At 32.7% G+C, this 22,398-nt stretch overlaps 1 protein-coding gene and 1 pseudogene across 2 annotated transcripts; one reads left to right on the top strand and one right to left on the bottom strand.

Moving 5' to 3' along the window:
* Positions 1-12,310, bottom strand: part of LOC105793149 (dynamin-related protein 5A-like) — a 20,145-nt pseudogene extending 7,835 nt beyond the window's left edge.
* LOC105798850 (kinesin-like protein KIN-13A) lies at positions 10,136-22,398 on the top strand. 2 transcript variants are annotated; one of them, XM_012629061.2, is made up of 17 exons: positions 10,136-10,486; positions 10,610-10,702; positions 15,218-15,279; positions 15,360-15,449; positions 15,545-15,820; positions 16,507-16,728; positions 16,961-17,155; positions 17,498-17,599; positions 17,723-17,800; positions 17,923-18,004; positions 18,676-18,838; positions 19,055-19,384; positions 19,541-19,759; positions 19,870-20,734; positions 20,823-20,888; positions 21,271-21,501; positions 21,858-22,398. In XM_012629061.2, exons 5-16 carry the CDS (start codon positions 15,599-15,601, stop codon positions 21,451-21,453), a joined length of 2,727 nt encoding a protein of 908 aa, XP_012484515.1. In that variant the 5' UTR covers positions 10,136-10,486; positions 10,610-10,702; positions 15,218-15,279; positions 15,360-15,449; positions 15,545-15,598; the 3' UTR covers positions 21,454-21,501; positions 21,858-22,398. The 2 variants fall into 2 exon arrangements, 1 of the variants encoding a protein (XP_012484515.1); XR_001135389.2 differs by lacking the exons at positions 10,136-10,486; positions 10,610-10,702 and having other exon boundaries at positions 14,994-15,279; positions 21,271-21,529.

Raw genomic sequence — 22,398 nt, 5'->3', positions numbered from 1 at the left:
ATTCATTCAAACATGCATTATAATCTAAACATATATTCCTATGCTTACACCATCATTATACCACTTCTACCACATATAAATGAACACAAAACACATATTTACAAGGCATTTTAAGATGGTCCAAAGTCACAAACATATACATACATTTATATAGCCATATTAACATATGCATAAGTTTGGTAGCAATCCAAACATACTAACTCAAACATCAAAATACTAAGTGGTAACTAGCCTATACATGCCAAATAACCATACCACACAATCATCTTCACTCTACTCACATGAGTGCATGCATAGTTACTATCATCTCATATGAATACACATCATTTATAAGCTTTCATTGGAAGATATGAAAATAAATGAACTTGGCACCATTTAAAAACAAACCAATTACCAAGACTACATTTATAACCCTATTACATGTCATTTATAACCATCAGCCAAAATAACCAAAATTTACCAATATGGATCATTAGATAGTGTGATTGTGCTCTGACACAATTTCCAACTAACTGAGCTTTCCGATGACTTAAAGAAACAAAGAAAATCAACTAGGTAAGCAATTAATGCTTAGTAAGTTTGTATAACGAAACTTAAACTTACCAAATGCATTAATTAAACAACCATAAATGATTCCATTTAGCCATAGTCCAAATTCTATTCTCCTATATGCAACACCTCACAAGATTACTAGGTGAAGCAATGCACATATAAATTTAACCAAATAAGGCATATAACATCTCAAGCTTTTCAAATTCATCAATCATTTTCATCATATACTATGTACTTTTATTTTCATTACCTTTCACGCCTCAAACTTCATATATCATACATACTATAACATAGTAAATCATGTCATATACCTAATAAACATTTAGGTTTTATAAATCATCCATTACATATATATATCCATTTCACATTCTACTCATTTGGGTCCACATAGTTAGTAAATAATAAGTAAACATAACATCTATGAAACATATCATATGTTAAGAAATAAATTCCATGCATATTTCATCCGTCGCATGATAAATTCTCATCCTTTTCATTGCATATGTGCATATTCATCTTTCCGTTTCATATGAACATTAGTACATTAAGTTTTTATACATGTCTTTCCATTAATCTTTACTTACTCATTAAACTATCTAGAATTTCATCAGATACTCGGGAATGCTAGTATGCCTTTTCATGTAATCATAACATTTCCTTTTTCAATAGTGCTCACACAAGCTGTAAAACAGGCTCACTCACACGAGCTATGGGTCAGAATGTTAGCTACATGATATTGCTCACACAAGCTGTGGGGAATCTGCAACAAATGCAGGACCTCAGCCATCGGTAGGACATTCAAGATCAGCACCCGAAATCGTATAAACCCTAATGACATGTCATTTGTATCCTAATAATTATTAAGGTTCAAACAGGACTTTTATGTCTTAAATCCTTTACTTCCATTACATTATAACATTTCTGTATATCACCACGATTTTCACATTTCTCAATTACAAGCTTTAAATAAACTAACCTTACAAATCAATCCATACTATCCATTTCCAAACAATTTACAAATCAAGATTTTAATTCACATAATTATTTATAGTAACTCATTTAAAACACCATATAAAAATAATTTAACTTTATACAAACTTATCTATACCAAAACAATGCCCTAATGTGATCCAACGACTAATCCGCTATTTTGGTTTTTCCGCGATTAGTGTCTGTTTGAGTTGTTTCTTGATCTAGATAAATAATTTTATTCAATTAATCTCGTTCTAGTATTTAAAATAATTAATTTAGATTATAACCCATAATAATAGAAATTTACAAAATTACCCTCAAAATTTACCTTTTATGCAATTTAGTCCCTAAACCCGAAACTTGTAATTTCACCATTTTTAACCATAAATCATGCCATCCAATTTTTACCTAATATTATAACAACCCAAGTTTATCAATAATTTACAATAGTTTCCTTTAATTTTACAATTTTTATAAATAAGTCTCTAAACCTTAAAATCATAAAAAAAATTACTTAACAAAATATGTCTATTTAACAACAAACTTAACAATCTACCATAAAACTCCATAAACATATCAAATTCATCCATGGCATAATATATAAAATTTTACAATTTTATAATTTGACCCCCGAGTTAGCTAGATTAAGCTAAAGCAAAAGATGGTGTTTTGGCCATCCCCTTCTCCAAGTGAAAAAGATGATACCTTTTCATTACTTAATTTTAAGTTAAATTAACTAATTACTATTTTAACCTTAAATATTAAACCAAATTTCACCAAATGCCAAGCCATGATCATCCAATAAACTTAAAATAAGTTGAATTACTACTTAAGGCCCTTATTTCATGCTTTTATATCCATTTAATAAAAATAAATCTATAGCTATTAAGTTTCACATCTTTTACAATTTAGTCCTTTTCAATTAATTAACTATCTAAACATTAAAATTTCTTAACTAAATTTTAATATGACCCTAATAACACTCTGAAAAATATTTAATAAACTATTTACAGCTCAATTTATAGAAACGAGGTCCTGGATCTTCATTATCCAAAACCACTTGACTTTAAGGATTTACCAATTGAACCTAATTATTTGTTTAAATAACATAAATTATCAAATAAAATTTTATTATAATACTATATTTGGCTTGTAAATATTAAATAATAATATTTACGAGCTCACTCGTCGAATTTGTGGCCCCGAAACTAGGGGTGTGCATTCGGTTAACCGACCCGAAATAGCTATAACCGAATTAACCGACCTTCCAAAATTTTTAACCGTTAACCGAACCGAATTTTTTTCAAAAAAATTTAACCGAACCGAAATTTTTTCGGTTAATTAGGTCGATTAATCGAATTAACCGAAAATTGTATGGTTTTTATTTTTGGTTAAAAATTAACCGAATTAACCGAATTACCCGAATTGAATCACTACATACTACATAATTAAAAATATTACGTAAGTCTTTGAATCACTACATAATTAAAAACATTACATAATTCTTGAAATTAACACATAGTTGAAATGTAAGTCTTTAATATTCTCTATTTATATTCATTTCTTCTCTCCAAAAAATCTTCATTTGCATTAAACCTACAAAAAAAAAAGAGTGTAATTGGGTAGATACTTAAGAGTTAGACTTTAGTTTTATTTTTATTGGGTTGGTAATTGGGTAGACTTTAGTTTTAGTTTTATTGGGTTGGGTTGGATAATTTTATTTATTGATTTTTTCGGTTAACCGATCGGTTTCAAACCGAATTAACCGTTAACCGAAAAATCATAAAAAATTAACCGACTCCCAACCGAAAAAATTCGGTTAACCGACCGATTAACCGAATTCGGTCAGTTAACCGAATTTTTTCAATTTTACCCGAATTATGCACACCCCTACCCGAAACTATTATTTTCAACACCACTGAAAAATGGGCTGTTACAGTACTAAAAGTGTGACAGGTCGAGTTGTAACATTTGTAGTGTTACAACAGAACACCCAAGTATTCCAAGGATCGAACCCAAGAGAGTTCGGGGACTAAGTGATATGCAACCAAGAATTCTAGTTAACTACTTGTCAAGTGCTATATTACGACAATCCATGATCAAGAGTTAATTACTCTAATTGACTACCTAACATTAAAAATGACGAAATTGTAAAACAAAAAAAAAATTAAGCAATTATCAATTCAAATCAACAGCAACGGTTGGTTAGTTGACTTATATGCTACTGATTAGTCTTCGGGTTAGGGATATAAAAAGCCTAAACTTCTAATTGGCTCAATTTCACCTTTCTGTCTCTATTTTACCCAATTAAACAAATTAGTCCAGTTTATTTCTAGACCTCACCAAACTAACTCGGGACAACCAAATCGGTGCTCAATAGGATCTCTTATCGGTATCACCTATCTAAGTTTTCTTGTAAAGGCGTCAGTTATAAGTTTTGAAGTTTATTCGATTTAGTCTAGTTTTTATGATTTAGTCTATGTACCAAAAACTAACCAAGTAGTATTTCCATCAACCAGCCACCATAGATTTAGCTACTCATCATCATTTCCATACAAGTAACAACCCAATATACATTCAAATCATACATTAAAATAAGCACAACAAAAGGGTTAAAAAAATCTTAGAGTTTTCTTTATAGTTACTTGAAGAAGATGAAGTTGGCAACAATTATGGTGAAAAATAACACTAAAGTTCATATTTTTATCTAAGAAAAGAAAATGGAGCTGAGTTATATTAATGACTGTAGATTAAACTGAAAATACAAAGAGAGTTGGAGTAACAAAATACAAATAAAACCAAGCTACAGTAAAAACTAACTAACTAACATTAAAACTAGAAAAAAGTTGAAACTAAACCCTAGAAAAATGAAGAATAAGATAACTAGAAAGCTAAAAAGATGAATGAAAAGTAAAGGTAACAACCTCTATTCAGTTATCAGCCAAAATGACTTTTAACATTTGATTACAACCTAAAATTTTGGATCAAAATGCCCCTAAACATTGTATTTTGATTGGTCTACCCCTATAAAATGTTTATAGGCTTTCTATTGAAAGAATTACGGATTTGCTGAGTAATAAACCCTTCTGACCAAAAATTTTAATAGGGCATTCAAGAATATTACAAGGAATAGCAAAAACTTTGAAAGATGTTGTAACTTTAACAAATGAAAAGGAAAACTTGTTGTAATCAATGATGAAGCTCCCAAGAAGAAAAGAAAAAGCATCAGTGTTATGAGTGTTAGGTGTATGGGTATGTCCAAGCTGAGTGTCACAATACACTAAAGTAAAAGATATCTTATTGTGTAATCTAGAGTGATGATGGTTCTTTCAGTAAGCCATAAGAAGATAATGAGCATTTAAGTAATTATGTGGCTTTCACTTCTAAATTTTTTCCAGTAATTGTAATTGACTCAAACAGTTGCTATGGCAACGACGGAGACAATGGTGTTGAGTCTACTAAAGACTTTATGGAAACCTACAAGCATACACTAGAAAAATGGGATCAGGTATGCGGTATATATAAAAACTTAATAATGATAATATGATGTTGAAATATGAAAATAAAGAACATTGCAAAAAGAGAATCAGACCGAGGTGAACTATGTTATGTTCACAAAAGTGACAATACAATACTCCTACAGTTTTTTTCAAAACCAAGAAATTGCAAATCAAGTGATGCTTTAAGAAGCCATAGATTGTTCACACTAAAAATAGTCATAGATGCAACAGTAATTTTTTCCCACTATTGTGGTACCCCGAGTCATATCAGGTCTAGTTGTTACAAGTTTTTGAAAGATCTCAAGAGAAAGCAACCAATTGCATCTCCAATTGCAACTCAAGCTGCGACGAAGGTAGAAAGAAAAACTTGTCTTGTGAAAGGAATATCAAATATGTATCATTGTTTCACACCAATCTTTGAAGGCTTCCATTGAGCATTTATGATACTTCAATAGTGGAAGTTTTAAGCATATGGTTAGAAATAAAAGTTGCCTTAAAGAATTCCAAGAAACCATAAAGGTGATGCAACTTTCGAAAATGGTAAAAAATGAAGAATACTTGGAAAGAGAGTACTCGACGTATAAGGAATGCCATGACTCCATAACATATTCCTTGTTGAAGGTTTGAAAGCCAACTTGGTTAATGTCAATGAGTTGTATGATCAAGGTATGCCAGTGAACTTCATAAAATAAAAAATTTAAAGTGACTTGCAAGTTAGATCAATTGGTTATAGAATGTGTCAAGATGTTCGATAATTGTTATAGGTTGATAGAATCTTTGACTTGCAACAGAATTAGCTCTTTAGATCGTGAGTTATGGCATGAGAGGTTGGGCCATGTACATTTTAAGAATCTACAAAGGCTTGTGAGAATATTGCCAAATTTATGGAGAGTAACGCCCAAAGTATGTGGTGCGTGCTTGAAGGGAATAAAGCTACGTGATTCACATCCCTAGTTGCAACTAATCTAAACAACTAGACCATTGGAACCACTACATATAGATTTGATGGGACCTATGCAAACAAAAAGCTTAAGAGGCAAACATTACGATCTAGTTTGTGTAGATGATTATTCCAAGTTCATTTGGGGTGAAGTTCTTACAAGAGAAGTTAGGCACATTTGATGCATTCAAGAATCTAGGTAAGAAGTTGATGAACAAAAAAGGACAAGTCATTGGGAAGATAGTCAGCATATGAAGTGATTATGGAAAATAGTTAAAAATAATAATAAATTCTTTGATTTTGGTGATAATGCAAGCATCCAACATGTGTTTTCTACACCAAATTGAACAACGTCGTTGAAAGAAAGAATTGAACAATTCAAGACATGGCTAGAATCATGCTTAATGACAAAGACATTTCATGTTGTTTTGAGCAGAGGCTATTAACATAGCATGCCATGTGATCAATAGGGTGTTGCCAATGACTAAGACAAGGATGACACCCAATGAGATGTACGGAGGAAGAAAACAAACTGCGAGATACGTCAATGTGTTTGAAAGTGTGAGTATGTTATCGCAAGTTAATCAATCATTAACTTAATTATTATAAAATTTAAAATTAAATATATTAGTGAAGAGATCGTTTAGGTTTTTTTTAAATATTTTATACAAATATTTATTTTAAAAAATTTATCATTCTTTAAAAAATTAGGAAAAACTTCATCCTAAAATTTGTTATTTATAGAATAATTACTCTCATAAAAACATATTTTCTCAAAATAAATAAATAAAACCATGGATATTTTTAAAAATTACATGTATATTTACATTTTATAGGTTTTGTTTGTGTACGTTAAAATTACGGTGCACTCTTTAAAGGTAATTATTCATCCACTATTAGTAGAGTAAAAAACTCCACAAACAAGTTTAAAATGATGTCAAGTATTTTTATTTCTTTAATTATTATTTTATTATACCCTAAAACCATTTGTAGAGTTTTTTTTACTCCACTAATAATATATAAAATAATTATCCACTCTTTAAAAGGTTAAAATGTTTTGTTTTTTCCTAGTTGGCGTGCCTTGAGATCCAACCGTCATCCTTCTTCATGAGGCCAAAGTGACCCAAACAACTCACCTTAAAAGTAAAAGGTATATTTAATGGTTTATATATATTTAAAGAAATGGAATTGATAACATAATTAAAAAACAAAACAAGTAATAAAAATAAAATATAAATATATAAAAATGTTTATAATATAAACTATTAATACGCTAGAATATATTTAAATATAAAATATCTTAAATTTAATTTAAATATAAAATACATTAATATGATATAAATACTCAACTTATTTAGGGTAGGTTTAGATGGGCGATTGGGTGCTGTGCGGTGAGTTTAGTTTACTTTTTGTCTCACGCTACAGTGTCTAATCTTACCGCCACCGCTGTTTTTACACTAACCGCTGGTAAACGCATCGCCCATCCAAACTCACCCTTAGTCTATAACATTACACAAACATCTATATTTATATTATTATTTAAACTTTTAATCGAATTAATAAGCATCAACTTACTTAAAAAATGAATAAAAAATATTCATTTGACAAAAATAATTATATTATTATAAAAATATTCTTATCTTTTCACATTTTTATAAACAAATAAAAACTTACCAATAAAACTTGCACGTTACCTTTTTGTCCGATACTTTATTTTATTTTTAATATTTTTCAGTAATCTAATATTTTTATAATTACAATCTTCTGCTTGGGTGAGCTGGCTCCATTATAAGCAAAGGACATTAATAAGCGCATAAGGCTAAAACCAAGTCTTTCAAAGGAATATTATTTTACTCTTTTTTCACAAAAAAGTTCACTTACTAAAGTACAACCATTTATTTGTTTAAGTTTTAGATTGTTGTCATCATCATTTCTTCCACTCATTTTTAGTACTAATTATAAATATTTACAAAAGAGAGTTTTAAAGAAACTTCTTAAATTGTTTTGCATAATCTTTTCTTCTGCAAAGTCATTTGTAATTTAATAATAAAATTATGAAATAAATTAAATTATATATATATATTTTTTGCTAAAGATTTAAATTATATATATTTCTAAATAAGAGTATGTTCATTTCTTTTAAATATGTTTAATAATCGTAATAAATTTTAATAAAAAATTGTTGAATAAATAATTTAATATTGAAAAGATAAATTGATTTTATTTAAAAATATATATTCAAAATAAATCATCTTTTTATTTTTGTTAAAAGAATAAAGTATTCAAATTATTATATCGAGAAATTATTTGGTATACTACCAAGAAGGCAAAGAGTTGACAAGTATATTATAAAAATATAATAAAATATTTAAAAAAGACTTGTCAATTTTCAAAGTTATTTGTGGAATAAGAAAAAGTACACTAGTGTATCAATTATTAACCCTATTATATTGAACTTTTATCCAAAACTATATAAAATAATATAAAATTTTATGTTAATAAGATTAAAATTATGAAATAAGTAATTTAAAATAATCAACATTTATAGTTATCAAAGAAAATAATTATATTGTATTCTATGCCTATTTTTACTAATAAAATAAATAATTTTATAATATAAATTTAGAACTTATAAAATTTTGTATTAAAAATCTTATATTTAATTTTTTAGTTTATAAAACAATACCTAACTTAAAAATTAGACATTGACATTGATTTTTTATTTGCCTTTTTCACACATAAATTTAGAGAAGACTCATATTTAATTACATAAAATTTAATAACAAATATAAAAAACATAAAAGCCTTTGAATTTATATTTATTTATTTTATCAAAATAAGATGAAAATAGTTATATGTATTTTTATTATTTGATTAAATTACAATAAACTTTATTTATTAGTATTAATTATTTTGAGAATATTATTAATAGAATTAATAAAATATATAATTTTAGTTTTTATTAAAAAGTAAATCTAAAATATAAAGGAAATATAATTAGAATGTGACATGACATAAAATATCATATGAACACATAAATTAATATACTTTTTTTTTTTTGAGAATTTCAACTGAGATAAAAAAAACAAAGCCAAATAGGTTTAAAAGTTCAGTTTTAACGAACCTAAAACAAATCCTAAGAAATAAACAAATCAAGCTCATGTAATGGCCCATAAATTCAAAGAAACCTGATAAGGTTGCCCTTAAAAAAATAAAAACAAACTGACGGTAAAGTAAAAGAAAGCTTCTAGAAATCTCAGTTGAACAAGAAACAGCTGGCCTCCATTATCTTTTCATTTCCTATCACCAGCACAGCCATTAATATTAGCAGATTTCCCCAAATCTTTTAACCTTTTGCTACTCCTTTCAACAGTCGTCTCTTTTCTCTCAATTTTGATATCTTAGACGCTCCCTCTCCACTGCTCGATGAACGATATTCGGAACCTCCCCAACCAGGTAATGTCCTTCTCCCTTCTTTAAAGCTTCTGTTGCAACCAAATGGGCATATGTATTTTCTGTTCTAGGAATATGACAAAAGCCAATACTGTTAAAAATGACTTTTATTTCTTGGATATCTTTTATGATAGCTCCGATGGTCGATCCGTCTTGCTCTAAGCTTTGACACTTTTTGATAATCATTTTCGAATCTCCTATTATTTGTAAGTCTTTGAGCCCCATAGACCTTCCTAACTCTAAGGCTTGTAACCCTGCATGTGCCTCTGCCACGAATGGAGTTGCTGTATTGGTGTGGATTAGTGATTTTGAAGCCAAAATCTCCCCTCCCTCACCTCAAACAATCAAACCTGAAGCAGATCTTGCTTGTTGCTGATCGAAAGCTGCATCAAAGAAGACTGACACACTCGTTCTTCTTTCTTCAATTCTCGGACCACCACTTCCTGCCAAGTTAAGTTTCCTCTCCTCGATTCTTTTTAACTCTGAAATAAAATCTGAGATTTTAAAAGAGATGTCCCTGCTTGTTGTTTGTCTGTTTTCATATATAAATTTGTCCCTGCTTGTCCAGATTACCCAAAGCCCACAACAGAAAAGTCGGTACTGTTCATTTGACCCTCAACTAAAAACCCATGTAAGCCAGTTCCATAAACAGTCCTGAGTATTATTTAGTAGCCAAGATAACTGTAAAAGTCTCTAAACTTCTGTTGTTTTAGGACATCCACGAAAGATATGATTGCAATCCTCCTTTTCTTGGTTGCATCGAGGACACCAGGCATCAGCAACTATACGTTTAATCTTCAGATTAGCAAAAGTAGGATTGTAATTCCAAGAAATTCCCCATATTGTAATTTTGACTTTCGAGGGGATTTGTAAATTCCATAGTTTTTTGTAAAAGGCTTTAGTTTCGGTTTGTAAATTAATAGGATTTTGAGTATCTTCTTGTAATAGTTTGTAGGCGCTTCTAACCGAAAAATTACCAGATGGTTCTCCTCTCCAGACTTGGAAGTCTTCATTTGCTGACGTTGCCAAAGGAATCTGTAAAATCTTTTTAGCAACTTCCGTATTGAAGGTATTAATAATTATATCATCTTTCCACTTTCTTCTATCTGCATCAATCAAGTCCGATACTAATGAAATATTTCCATTTCTCTGTTGATTTTGTAATATGTCTTCTTCACTGCCCAAAATTCAGAGGTTATTCCAAACAGAAATACGATCCCCCTTACCAACCCTCCAGCAAAGTCCTCCTTCCAGAATGCCTTTTGCCGACCAGATACTTTTCCAGGTAAGCGAAGGTAAATTCCCTAATTGAGCAGTTAGAAAACACGCATTCGGATAATATTTAGCTTTCAATACTCGAGCTAGCAAAGAATATGGAAAATTAATAAGACGCCAGCCCTATTTAGCTAATAATGCAATATTAAATTTATCAAGTTTTCTAAAGCCAAGACCACCTGCTTCTTTCGAGACTCACACATCCTTCCACGCACACCAATGAATCCCATTCTTCCCCCGGTTTTTCCCCCACAAGAATTTAGCTATTATACCTTCTAACTCGTTACATAAAGACTTAGGAAGTAAGAAACACGCCATAGAATAAGTTGGAATGGACTGTAATACTACCTTAATAAAAACCTCTTTTCCACATTGAGAAAGATACTTAACACTCCAATTGTCAATTCTTTGTTTTAATCTGTCCTTTAGACTTTGAAAAGCTGCCTTTTTGCCTCTACCCACTAAATTTGGAAGTCCTAAATACCTTTCTAAATTATTTGAACTGCGAACACTAAGCATCCGAACAATTACCCTTTTTTCTTCCTCCTGTGTATTTGTACTAAAAATATTGTGGATTTATTGTAATTAACACATTGGCCCGAACTTAGCTCATATTCTTTTAAGATACTCTTCAAAACAGTAGCACGTCTCTCTGTGGCTTCTCCAAACAGAATGCGATCATCCGCAAATAACAAATGTGAAATCTGCAGACCATTTCTACTAGCCTTTACTCCTCGAATTAAATTTCCTTCCGTTGCTTGCCTTAGAAGACTAGAAAGTCCCTCACCATAAAAAAGAAATAAAAATGGGCTCAACGGATCTCCTTGTTTAAGGCCTCTAGATGGGAAAAATCTTTCTCCAATGACACCATTAAGAACCACTGAATATGATACTGTTGAAACACATTTCATCAACATGTCAACCCACTCGGAGTCAAACCCTAATTTCTTCATTATTTTTTCAATAAAGCCCCATTCAACTCTATCATATGCTTTACTCATGTCTAGTTTTACTGCCATAAGCCATTTTTCCCTAATCTTTTATTCTTCAAAGTGTGAAGAATTTCATAAGCTAATAAAATATTATCACTAATTAGTCTCCCAGGAACAAAAGCATTTTGAGCTAAGTCAATGCATCTATCAATCACAATACGGAGACGATTTGCAATAACTTTAGCCAACAATTTATAAAGCACATTACATAAACTGATTGGCCTAAAATTGGTAATGTTCAAAGAATTAGGGATTTTAGGAATTAAAACTATATTCGTTTTGTTTATTGAGCTGACATCCATACCTCCATTCAGTAGATTAAGATAAAACGATGTGACTTCATTGCCAATAATTGACCAGTATTTTTGATAGAATAATGCCGAAAATCCATCCTCCCCTGGTGCTTTTGTTGGGCCTAATTCTGCAAGTGCATTAGAGATCTCTTCTTTTGTGAACCTTGCCTTCAGTTTCGAATTATCCTCATAAAAAATGCATTGCTTAATTTCTGCCAAAATTCTGTCATAATTTCCCCTCCTCCCAGACAAAAACAACTTTTGGAAATACAGCCTTGTGATATCCTCTATTTCTAAAATATATTCTGTTTCCGTACCATCATCTGATTGCATTCTATTAATAAAAGTTTTCTGATGTTTCTGAGTTGCTTGTTTATGAAAAAATGTTGTATTTTTATCCCCTAATTTTAGCCAATTAACCCGCGCCCTTTTTTCCCAATAACGCTCATCTTTTTTAATCTAAAAATTAAGTTGAATTTTAGTGTCAATGAGCTCTATCAAGTTTTCATCATTTCTTTCATAGCTCTATCAAGTTTTCATTATTTCTTTCATTCTCCTCTAAGCTGTCCAATTTTGAAATTAACGTCATCTTCTTTCCCTTCCTGCTTTTTTGTATCTTATCAGCCCATTTCTTAAGTCCCCTCTTCAAACTTTCCATCTTACTCAGCAAATCACCTGTGGCAGTCTCCCAAATACCTTTAACTTCCGAAATAAAACTCTCCTCTAAAACCCACCATGCCTCAAATTTAAAACTTCTAATAATTCTTCTCTTTTCCTCCTGTTTGGTAGTAATGAGCAATGGACAATGATCTGAAAAAGAATGAGACATATGTCTAACTTGAAATTCCGGGAATAAAGTTATCCACTCTTCCGTAGCCACTCCCCTATCCAACCGCTCTTGGATATTCGTTTTTGGTAGATTTCCTCTTTCCCAAGTGAACCATCTTCCAGAGAAACCCAAATCCCTTAGATCACAATTCTCTAAAACCGTTCTAAATGCTTCCATTCTCCCTCCCTCTCGAAGTAAACCTCCTATTTTTTCAAAGCTATACAAAATTTCGTTAAAATCACCACACACCATCCAAGGCAATTCCCCTCCATTACGCAAATGTCTCAACAAATTCCATGATTCTTCTTTATTTGAATAAGGAGAGCCATAAAAACCAGTCAATCTCCAATTTTTTTCCTCATTTGCATCCTCAATTTGCACATTAATATGACTTTTTAAATAGCTTTGAAGCCTAATATTGATATCTCCACGCCAAGCCAAACTTAATCCACCTCGAGATCCTGTCGCGTCCACATCAATTCCATTGAGAAAACCACATCTTCTTCGAATTCGTTCCATTCTCCTTCTGTTAATTTTTGTCTCCATAAAGAAGACTAAATGGGGATTATATAACCTCAGCCAGTGCCGAAGTCTATGAACCGTCCGTGGACTCCCCAAACCCCGAACGTTTTAGCTTAAAATTTTCATTGTGACCGGTCGGCTTGCCTCTTGGCAGCCTCCGATAAAACAATATTAGCATTCCCCACTTTCCGGTTCTTTTGCACCAAATTGCTATTCTCTTCCTTTACAAGACCGTCTTCACTCTCTCTCCTTGCTCTCTTCTTTCCTTCCTCCACAGTTAACACCCTGTCTTCTATATCATGATCCATCAAATTATAAGAAAAATCATCCTTTTTGAAGATCGATGATTGTCCTTCCAGATTAAATCCTAATATTGGATCTATATTTCTGCTTTGTCCTAAGCTCCTCCTTGAATCCCTCGTTTTAGGACCTAACACTTGAATTTCTTCTTTATTCCCTCCCCAATCTTCTTCCTCCTCTCGCAACCAAACGCTATTCATCGCTAGATCTCTTCGAGATTGAGCTCTTAAAGATAAATCCCATCCCATCTCAGCCACTTCCACTCCTAACGCCATATTCGCTTCACAAAAATAATCACTATATAGAAGTAAAAGAGAGATAATCGTTCGTACCTAAATCTGACGTATGAGCAATTGCCAAAAAATAAGATCTATTTCTTCATTTTCAGAGGATATCTTACATCAACATGAACTCTGATTCTCATGAAATTTCGATTTTCTTTCCCCAAATTTGACCCATCGTACTCCAGATAAGTACCTATAAAATTTCCCAATTGAATTGCTAGCCTTTTTGAATAAAAACCTGCAGGGATATCATGAATCTGTACCCAAAATGGTGTATAGATCAAAGGAACAATTAATGGATCCTCCGTCAATTGCAACTTATGCAAAAGTAGTAAATGATTATTAAAAGTCCACGGGGATCCCTTTAACACCCTCTCCATGTCCATTATATGAAAAAACTGAAATAAATACCTTTTCCCTCCTAGATCTCGAATTTGTACCCCCCCGAACCGGATGCCATAGATTTGCCATTGTACTTTTCATTGCTGGAAAGTGAATAATGCTAGCAGTTAAAAAGCATCCCACTAATTTAAAATTCCTTACCTTTGTTTCTGTTTTTGGCTTGAATTTAAACTGTAAAATTTCTTCTTCCTCTTCATTGATCGTCAACCCAGCAAATTCTGTCTCCATAGTTGTAGACATATGCGATCCAGAAACCAAATCTCAAAACGAAAGAATTTACTGCCGCCCTTAACCCAATAGACTCAAACAATAAAACCTAAAACCTACCAGAGAAGGCGGACAGAGACGTGCCAGAGAAGGCAAACTTTTTGATCGAAACCAGATAACAAACCCTTATGTTATCATATGAAAATTAATTGAATGTGATGAACATTTAGTTACTGTTAGAACTTTTATACTTTTGAATCCCATAAATTAATATACTTATATTGTAAAAATTATAGATATCAAATTGAAATAGAAATTAAATATTGTACGTGAATAAAATTACGATTAAGGGCATTTTTGTCACCAAAACTCAAAATAAAAAGAATCAGTCGGAAATAAGGGCATTTAAGTCATTCGAACAACTTAAACATTGCCTTCCAATAATTTTGAAAACAGAGAAAGGCAACTTACCCAAAATAACCAAATCCAAATTAGCAAACTATAATTATATTTCAAAGAAAAAAAGAAAAAAAAATCCTAACTCTCTGTCTCTCTCTGCTTTCATTTTCTCCTCGATTTTTATTTTCAAAGTATTTTGAAAAGGAAAAAAAATTTGAATAGAAATTAAATCGGAGCGGCCATTCTATCTAATTTAATCACTGTTTCTGATTTTAAATAATTTTGTTTCTGTTTCAGATCTGATCGCAGATCTTGAATCTCCGACGTATCTCTTCATTTTTTTTTCGTATTTTTCTCTGGTAATTTTTTTAATTTTTCCCTCTCTTTCTTTGTTCTTTTAATAATTTAAATGCTTGAATTTTGAGTGATTTTTTTGTAGGATTAAGAGAATTGTACGGACTATTGGAAGTAGAATTTCCGAAGAAACTCATTTTCATGTTCTTCTTCGAAATCGGATTTTCTCCGCCCTGTGAGTAAAAATCTGTTATTTTTTTTATTTGTTTTATCGTTATCGTTATTATATATGAAGTTTGATTTTGGATTTTTTATTTTTTGTTATGGCAGGTTGGTAAATATAGATCTTAAAAGTTGGCTCCTCAAAGGCGATCGCAGCGCCACATGGGTGGCCAGATGCAGCAAAGCAATGCTGCAGCGGCGGCGCTTTACGATCACGCCGGCGGAGGTGGCGGTGGGTCCTTGCACAATGCGGGTCCTGCCGGCGGCGATGCTGGTGATGCCGTTATGGCGCGGTGGTTGCAGTCTGCTGGATTGCAACATCTGGCCTCTCCGTTGGCATCTAGCGGCATCGACCAACGCCTCCTTCCCAATCTCCTCATGCAGGTAAACCATCGCTCTCTTTGTAATTTCCACGCGTATTTATTTATAATTTCTGTTGTTTTAATTATTATCTGTCTATTGCTCGATTCCAATGCGGCAATTTAAATTCGGTTAATGTATATATTTAATTGCTTTTAATTTATTTTAAATTGTCATTTTTATGAACTTATTTGGTGAACATAATTGAATTTGGTTAATGTATATATTTAATGGCTTTTAATTTATTTTAAATTGTTACTTTTTATGAACTTATTCGGTGAACATAATTGAATTTGGTTAATGTATACTTTTAATTGCTTTTAATTTATTTGAAATTGTCATTTTTATGAACTTATTTGGTGAACACTCATGACTATTGGCATTTGAATGATGGGATATGTTTTGAAGATGTACATAATTCTTCACCTAATAATGTTTCTTTTTACGATATATATTCATGTTTTCTTTTGCATGAAGTTATGAAAATTCATTTCTAGTGTTGACAATTAGGGTGGTTAACCTTTTAATTCATTATTACGTGATAATTTGATGCTTGTTTCCTTGTTTTCGCATAAGTTTATTAATTTTCACTTCCTTTTGATTGAACTATCTGTGTTTTAAATACTTCCTATTGTGGTACCTTTATATGTTTAAATGATTTACATTTTATATGTATTCAAAGATAATGAGAAGTTACTACATTATTGAAGGGTTACGGAGCTCAATCTGCAGAAGAGAAGCAGAGGCTTTTTAAATTAATGAGGAACCTTAATTTTAGTGGAGAACCTGGGTCAGAGCCGTATACACCAACTGCCCAAAGTTTGGGAGGGCTGGGTACATCTGATGGTTTTTATTCTCCAGAGTTTAGGGGTGATTTTGGAGCTGGGCTTCTTGATCTCCATGCTATGGATGATACAGAGCTTCTTTCCGAGGTTTGGTTTTAGGGATGTGCATATTGTTTTTCATGGGATTCCGTAGTTCTACTATTTTCCTTTCAGTTTTTGTGGTGATATGGTTAGATATTTCTGGATGTTGTTTCCTCTTGATATTTTTTAAAATTCAGTCAAAATTTTACTTCAATTTAAGTTTTGTTGAGCATCTTTCTTTTTCCCCTTTTAACTTTTATTCCCTTCAGAAATAAATTTCTATTTGATTTATTTGCAGCATGTTATCTCAGAACCTTTTGAGCCATCACCATTCATGCCTAGTTTGAATAAGGAATTTGAAGATGAACTTAATGTAACAACTAATCGGCAGCTAAAGGAGATAAGTGATGCAGATGCCTCAGCTTCATTAATTTCTGCCAATGAAAAAGAGATGAGTGCAAGGGAAAATAATGTTGCTAAGATTAAAGTTGTGGTATGTTGATTTGTAGCTATGGTGCTTCATTTCCCTCTCCTTTGCCTCTCAACCTTTTATGGAGATAGGGACATCCTTATTTCGTTGCTAAGATTAAAGTTTATTTCGTTGCTAAGATTAAAGTTTATTTCGTTGCTAAGATTAAAGTTTATGTTCTCCAATATAGTATCTTTTTATTCCCCTTTTCTTGCATTATTTATCTAGGCTGGGCAAAGTTGATATGTCTAAGCACTGCATGTTCATTGCACAACATTATGTGCCTTGCTTTTTAGTTTTCCTGTAACTATTTCTTCAAAAATAAAAAATCCTGTTATTAAATTTCTGTCTTGTATGTGCTATAAGGTCCGCAAAAGACCATTAAACAAGAAGGAGATTTCTCGGAAGGAGGATGATATAGTAACTGTCAGTGAGAATGCTTTAACTGTCCATGAACCGAAGCTAAAGGTTTGTGTCTTATTTACAGTAGTTAATGCTACGTGACTATGTGTTATTCAGATGAACATTTTAGAACAATTGGTGCTTGGTTGATATGCCATTTCTTATATATGCTTTGATTGTTGTGTAAAGGTGGACTTGACAGCCTATGTAGAAAAACATGAGTTCTGTTTTGATGCTGTTCTGGATGAGCATGTTACAAATGACGAGGTAATACATGGTTGAAATATTTTTCCATCTATATTTTTGAGTATTTCATGACCAAAGTTTATCCTTTGTTTATTGATTTTGTGTAGCAACTGATTGATTTCTTCTTTTGTTTGCTTCTATAGGTTTATCGGGAAACTGTTGAGCCGATTATTCCCATAATCTTTCAGCGAACAAAAGCCACTTGTTTTGCATATGGTCAAACAGGTGAATGGAGTTCCTGAACTTTCTTCCTGAATGGCGGGCACCTTTGCTATATTTTTTATGTTTTATTTTCATAAACTTGAAGTTATATTCATGTGAAGGAGAACTTTTTAGTATCCAAGCCTGCATGCATCTTGGATGCCATCTATATTTCATTTGCTTCCAAAATAAACTTTTACGTGAAGATTAATCCTCATTCCTTCAAGGAGAATTATATCTGGATGTCGAAGTATAAATGTCTTTAGCTACATTTGTTATTGTCTATTCCATTTTTTAATGTCTTCCCTCATGCCAGTAATTATTGCTTTGGTTTATATAAAATTATTGTTCACACTGAAATCATTTTACAATATTCAAAGAGTCAGGAAGAAATTAGATTCTAGTTTAGAACCTTTTTTTTTTATGGTTAAGTGATGCACATGGTATTTTGTGGTATTTTAAATATAACTGAGGAAACCATTTGGGAGGTTTAGAGACTGCAAATGTTGGAGTATGTTGATGCTTTTGTGCTATGTTAATAGGTAGTTTCTGAAAGCAGGAATACTCTGTTGTGACATAAAGAAATCACATAAAACACAATACATGATAGTCATTTTATTATTTTCCTTAGGTTCTTGTTGGACATCTTGTTGCTAATTTCTGCACCATGTCATGGAATATACTTTTGATTTCAGGTAGTGGTAAGACGTTCACAATGCAACCGTTGCCTCTCAGAGCAGCAAAAGATCTTGTTAGATACTTGCATCAGCCAGTTTATCGGAATCAGAGATTTAAATTGTGGCTTAGCTATTTTGAGATATATGGTGGAAAACTGTTCGACCTTCTGAGTGATAGAAAGTATTTCCTTTTATTCCCTTTCTTATTTTTGTGTTGGTCTTTAAAAAAAAAAATCTTTTTTCCCTTAGACCACCTGATTGATTTATGATGAAGTTTCTGCTGGCACTACGTCGAACACACATTCTCTTTCAACATGCATGATGATGTAACCGTGGATGCATTTATGTATTAATGATAACAATTAGATTGCTCAATATTCTAAATGTTCTTCTAAAGGAAACTTTGTATGAGAGAAGATGGGAGACAACAAGTCTGCATTGTTGGATTGCAAGAATTTGAGGTGTCAGACGTGCAAATTGTGAAGGAATACATTGAGAGAGGAAATGCCGCTAGAAGCACAGGATCTACTGGTGCAAATGAGGAATCTTCAAGGTCACATGCAATTTTACAACTTGTCATCAAGAAGCACCCAGAGATAAAGGAGTCCAAGCGGAAAAATGATGGGGATGAGTCAAAACCTGGGAAGGTTGTAGGAAAGATTTCTTTTATCGATCTTGCTGGCAGCGAAAGAGGTGCTGATACCACTGACAATGACCGGCAAACTAGGTAAGTTTAAATCTGTCCATGGGAAAAAGAAGGTTTCGGAAACCACTTCCAAAGGTCTAATATGTGGATTAGCTTTATCCATCAGCTTGTTAACTAGCTTTAACACCTGGTTTGTTTTTAGCTTGGTTCTGATATAATGGTTTTAATTCTTGCTAGGATTGAAGGCGCTGAAATAAATAAAAGCCTTTTGGCTCTTAAGGAGTGCATTCGTGCGCTAGACAATGACCAGATCCATATACCTTTCCGTGGGAGCAAACTCACTGAAGTACTTCGTGACTCCTTTGTTGGCAATTCAAGGACAGTTATGATCTCCTGTATTTCTCCAAATGCAGGATCATGTGAACATACTCTCAATACTCTGAGATATGCTGATAGGTATGCTTGTTTCTATAATGAGTCTCTACAAAATGGACTTCCTTTGTTGCAGTAGATAGTATTGTTGTAGTTTTGGACTAAATAAGGGTTATTATTCTCCAAACCAACAGGGTTAAGAGTCTTTCCAAAAGTGGTAATCCGAAAAAAGAGCAGGCTGTAAATTCTTTTCAACCAAGTAATAAGGATGCTTCTTCAGCATCGTCTCTGTTACCTACTGCTGTTGTAGAAGATATTTATGAGCGACAACCGGAAGTAAAAGTTGTTGATACTGGTCGAAGGGTAGCAGAGAAAGATGTTTATACTACAGACATTGACAAACAGCCCTCTACTTTTTCGTCAGGTTACCCATTCAATGGGAGGGAGGAAAGTGGAAAGGCTTCTGGCCCAACGGATAGGGAGAGATTTGAAGTGAATAGTAATTATGGTGGTTCTTCGAGCCAAAGAGTTTATTCATCAAATTCTCAAAATTCAGCTGATACAGAAGAGAAAGTGCCAAAGGTGTCACCGCCTCGTAGAAAAGCAACTAGAGAAGAAAAACTGGAAAAGTCGAGGAATTGGGCCAAGAAAGATGGAGGAGGATCTGATTCGTCTGCTTCAAACTCGAGGCAGGTGAATGCTGTTAATAATAACGAAACTAATACCATTGGACATAGACAATATGATCCAGAAGAAAAACAGGAAAAGACGAGGAATTGGGCCAAAAAAGATGGAGGATCCGATTTTTCTGCTTCAAACTTGAGGCAGGTGAATGCTGTTAATAATAATGAAACTAATACCGTCGGATATAGACAATATGATCCAGAAGAAAAACCGGAAAAGACGAGGAATTGGGCCAAGAAAGATGGAGGATCTGATTTGTCTGCTTCAAACTCGAGGCAGGTGAATGCTGTTAATAATAACGAAACTAATACCATTGGATATAGACAATATGATCCAGAGCCTCCCACTGATGAGAATATCAATGCAATACTTGAGGTAGGCGATCTGTACTGTTCATTTTGTTGTTTTATATTTACGGTCTCGGGATTTTCTTCATTCTATGTATGCTTTTGGTTTGTTGCAGGAGGAAGAGGCGCTAATTGCTGCTCACAGAAAAGAAATTGAAGACACAATGGAGATTGTTCGTGAAGTAAGTAAATTTGCATTTGATCCATGGTGAATATTTTTCATTTTCGAGTACTTGTGTTGAGAGGCATTTACATTCCTTATACTGAAGCCACATCAATAAGCTGAACAAATTATCCTTCTCCCTTTTCCAAATATTCATATCTATGTTGCTCCGTCTCTTCATTTTTCTTAAAGTACACTTGTGTCCAAAACATTCTCGGACAAGAGTATCGGGTATGACATTTCAAAGTCCCTCCAAATACATGAAAAAAACTAAAAAAAGAAATCTGAACATGCCCTCTTATGACATATACTTGCATCCAACACTTGCACTTGAGTTTGAGAAACATAGATTCATCCAACAATTGAACCAGTGTTCATCTTATTTTGCGCCTTTATGATAGGAAATGAAGCTTCTGGCTGAGGTGGACCAACCAGGCAGCCACATTGACAATTATGTGACCCAGCTGAGCTTTGTTCTTTCACGCAAGGCTGCTAGTCTGGTGAGTCTTCAAGCTCGCCTTGCCCGGTTCCAGCATCGACTGAAAGAGCAGGAGATACTGAGTCGGAAAAGAGTTCCTCGTTGATGCCAGCTCTTTGTTCTCTGCTTTCATTGCTGCATCAGACTCTGTCCAGTAATTTCCTCTCCTATAGATTATTATGGTACTATTTGTCCTACTGGACATGTATGTTAAATATTTGATTAAACTACCTGACGGTTCTAAGCTTAGGAACAAATTAGTCCCTCTACTATAAAGTGAGCGATTTAGTCTTTGTACATTTAGTTTTGAAGCAAATAAGTAAAACTGTAAACAACAGTAAGTAACCTGTGTTTTAAAGTGACGCAAAAAGAAAGTAAATGTATAGGGACTAAATTGCGCACTTTTATTTGCTCTTCAGCCTATAGCATAGGGACCTGCCAGATAGTTTAACCTTAAACATTTTTACAAGCTGATGAATTCTCTTAAAAGAATCTACTCGGTTCTTGCAGTTGATGCACGGAGCTGCATTAGGGTCTTGAGAGGAAATTCAGCAGTGTGCAAAGATCCCGATCCTATTTCCCCCAGCATCAAACGTTGCAGATCGCGTTTCCTTCAAACGCAATGGCAAAGATAATTCAGGTGCAGATACTTGTGTGATGCTTGATTTATCAAAATGTGTATTGTTTTAGATGAATCTGATAATGTTCTGGTTGAAGATTGAATGGTTTTGGTGGCCTTCTGTTGTTTAAAGGGCGACAAGAAAATGCTTTCTTTAAAATCATTTCTAGGAAATGGGAGAGAAAAAAAAAGAAGGGAAAATAAGGTTTTTGTTTTTCCCCTTTGTTTATTCTGCACTTTTGAAACTATATATATTCTGTTTTCTCACCTCAAAAAGCACCTTGTGAATGTTATATAGACCCAGTAGTATGTAGTAGTGTCCTTTTCAAGTATTTTGTTATGTCATAATCGTATTTTAAGGTATTTTATATTTGTATTATATTTTATACATTAATAATTTGTATTTTATATATATGTGAAAACATTTGTGCA

Source organism: Gossypium raimondii, chromosome 9 (genome assembly GCF_025698545.1).
Source record: "Gossypium raimondii isolate GPD5lz chromosome 9, ASM2569854v1, whole genome shotgun sequence".
NCBI classification, from domain to species: Eukaryota; Viridiplantae; Streptophyta; class Magnoliopsida; order Malvales; family Malvaceae; genus Gossypium; species Gossypium raimondii.
The sequence above is the reverse complement of the archived record's forward strand: the minus strand, read 5'-3'. Positions and strand labels throughout refer to the sequence as shown.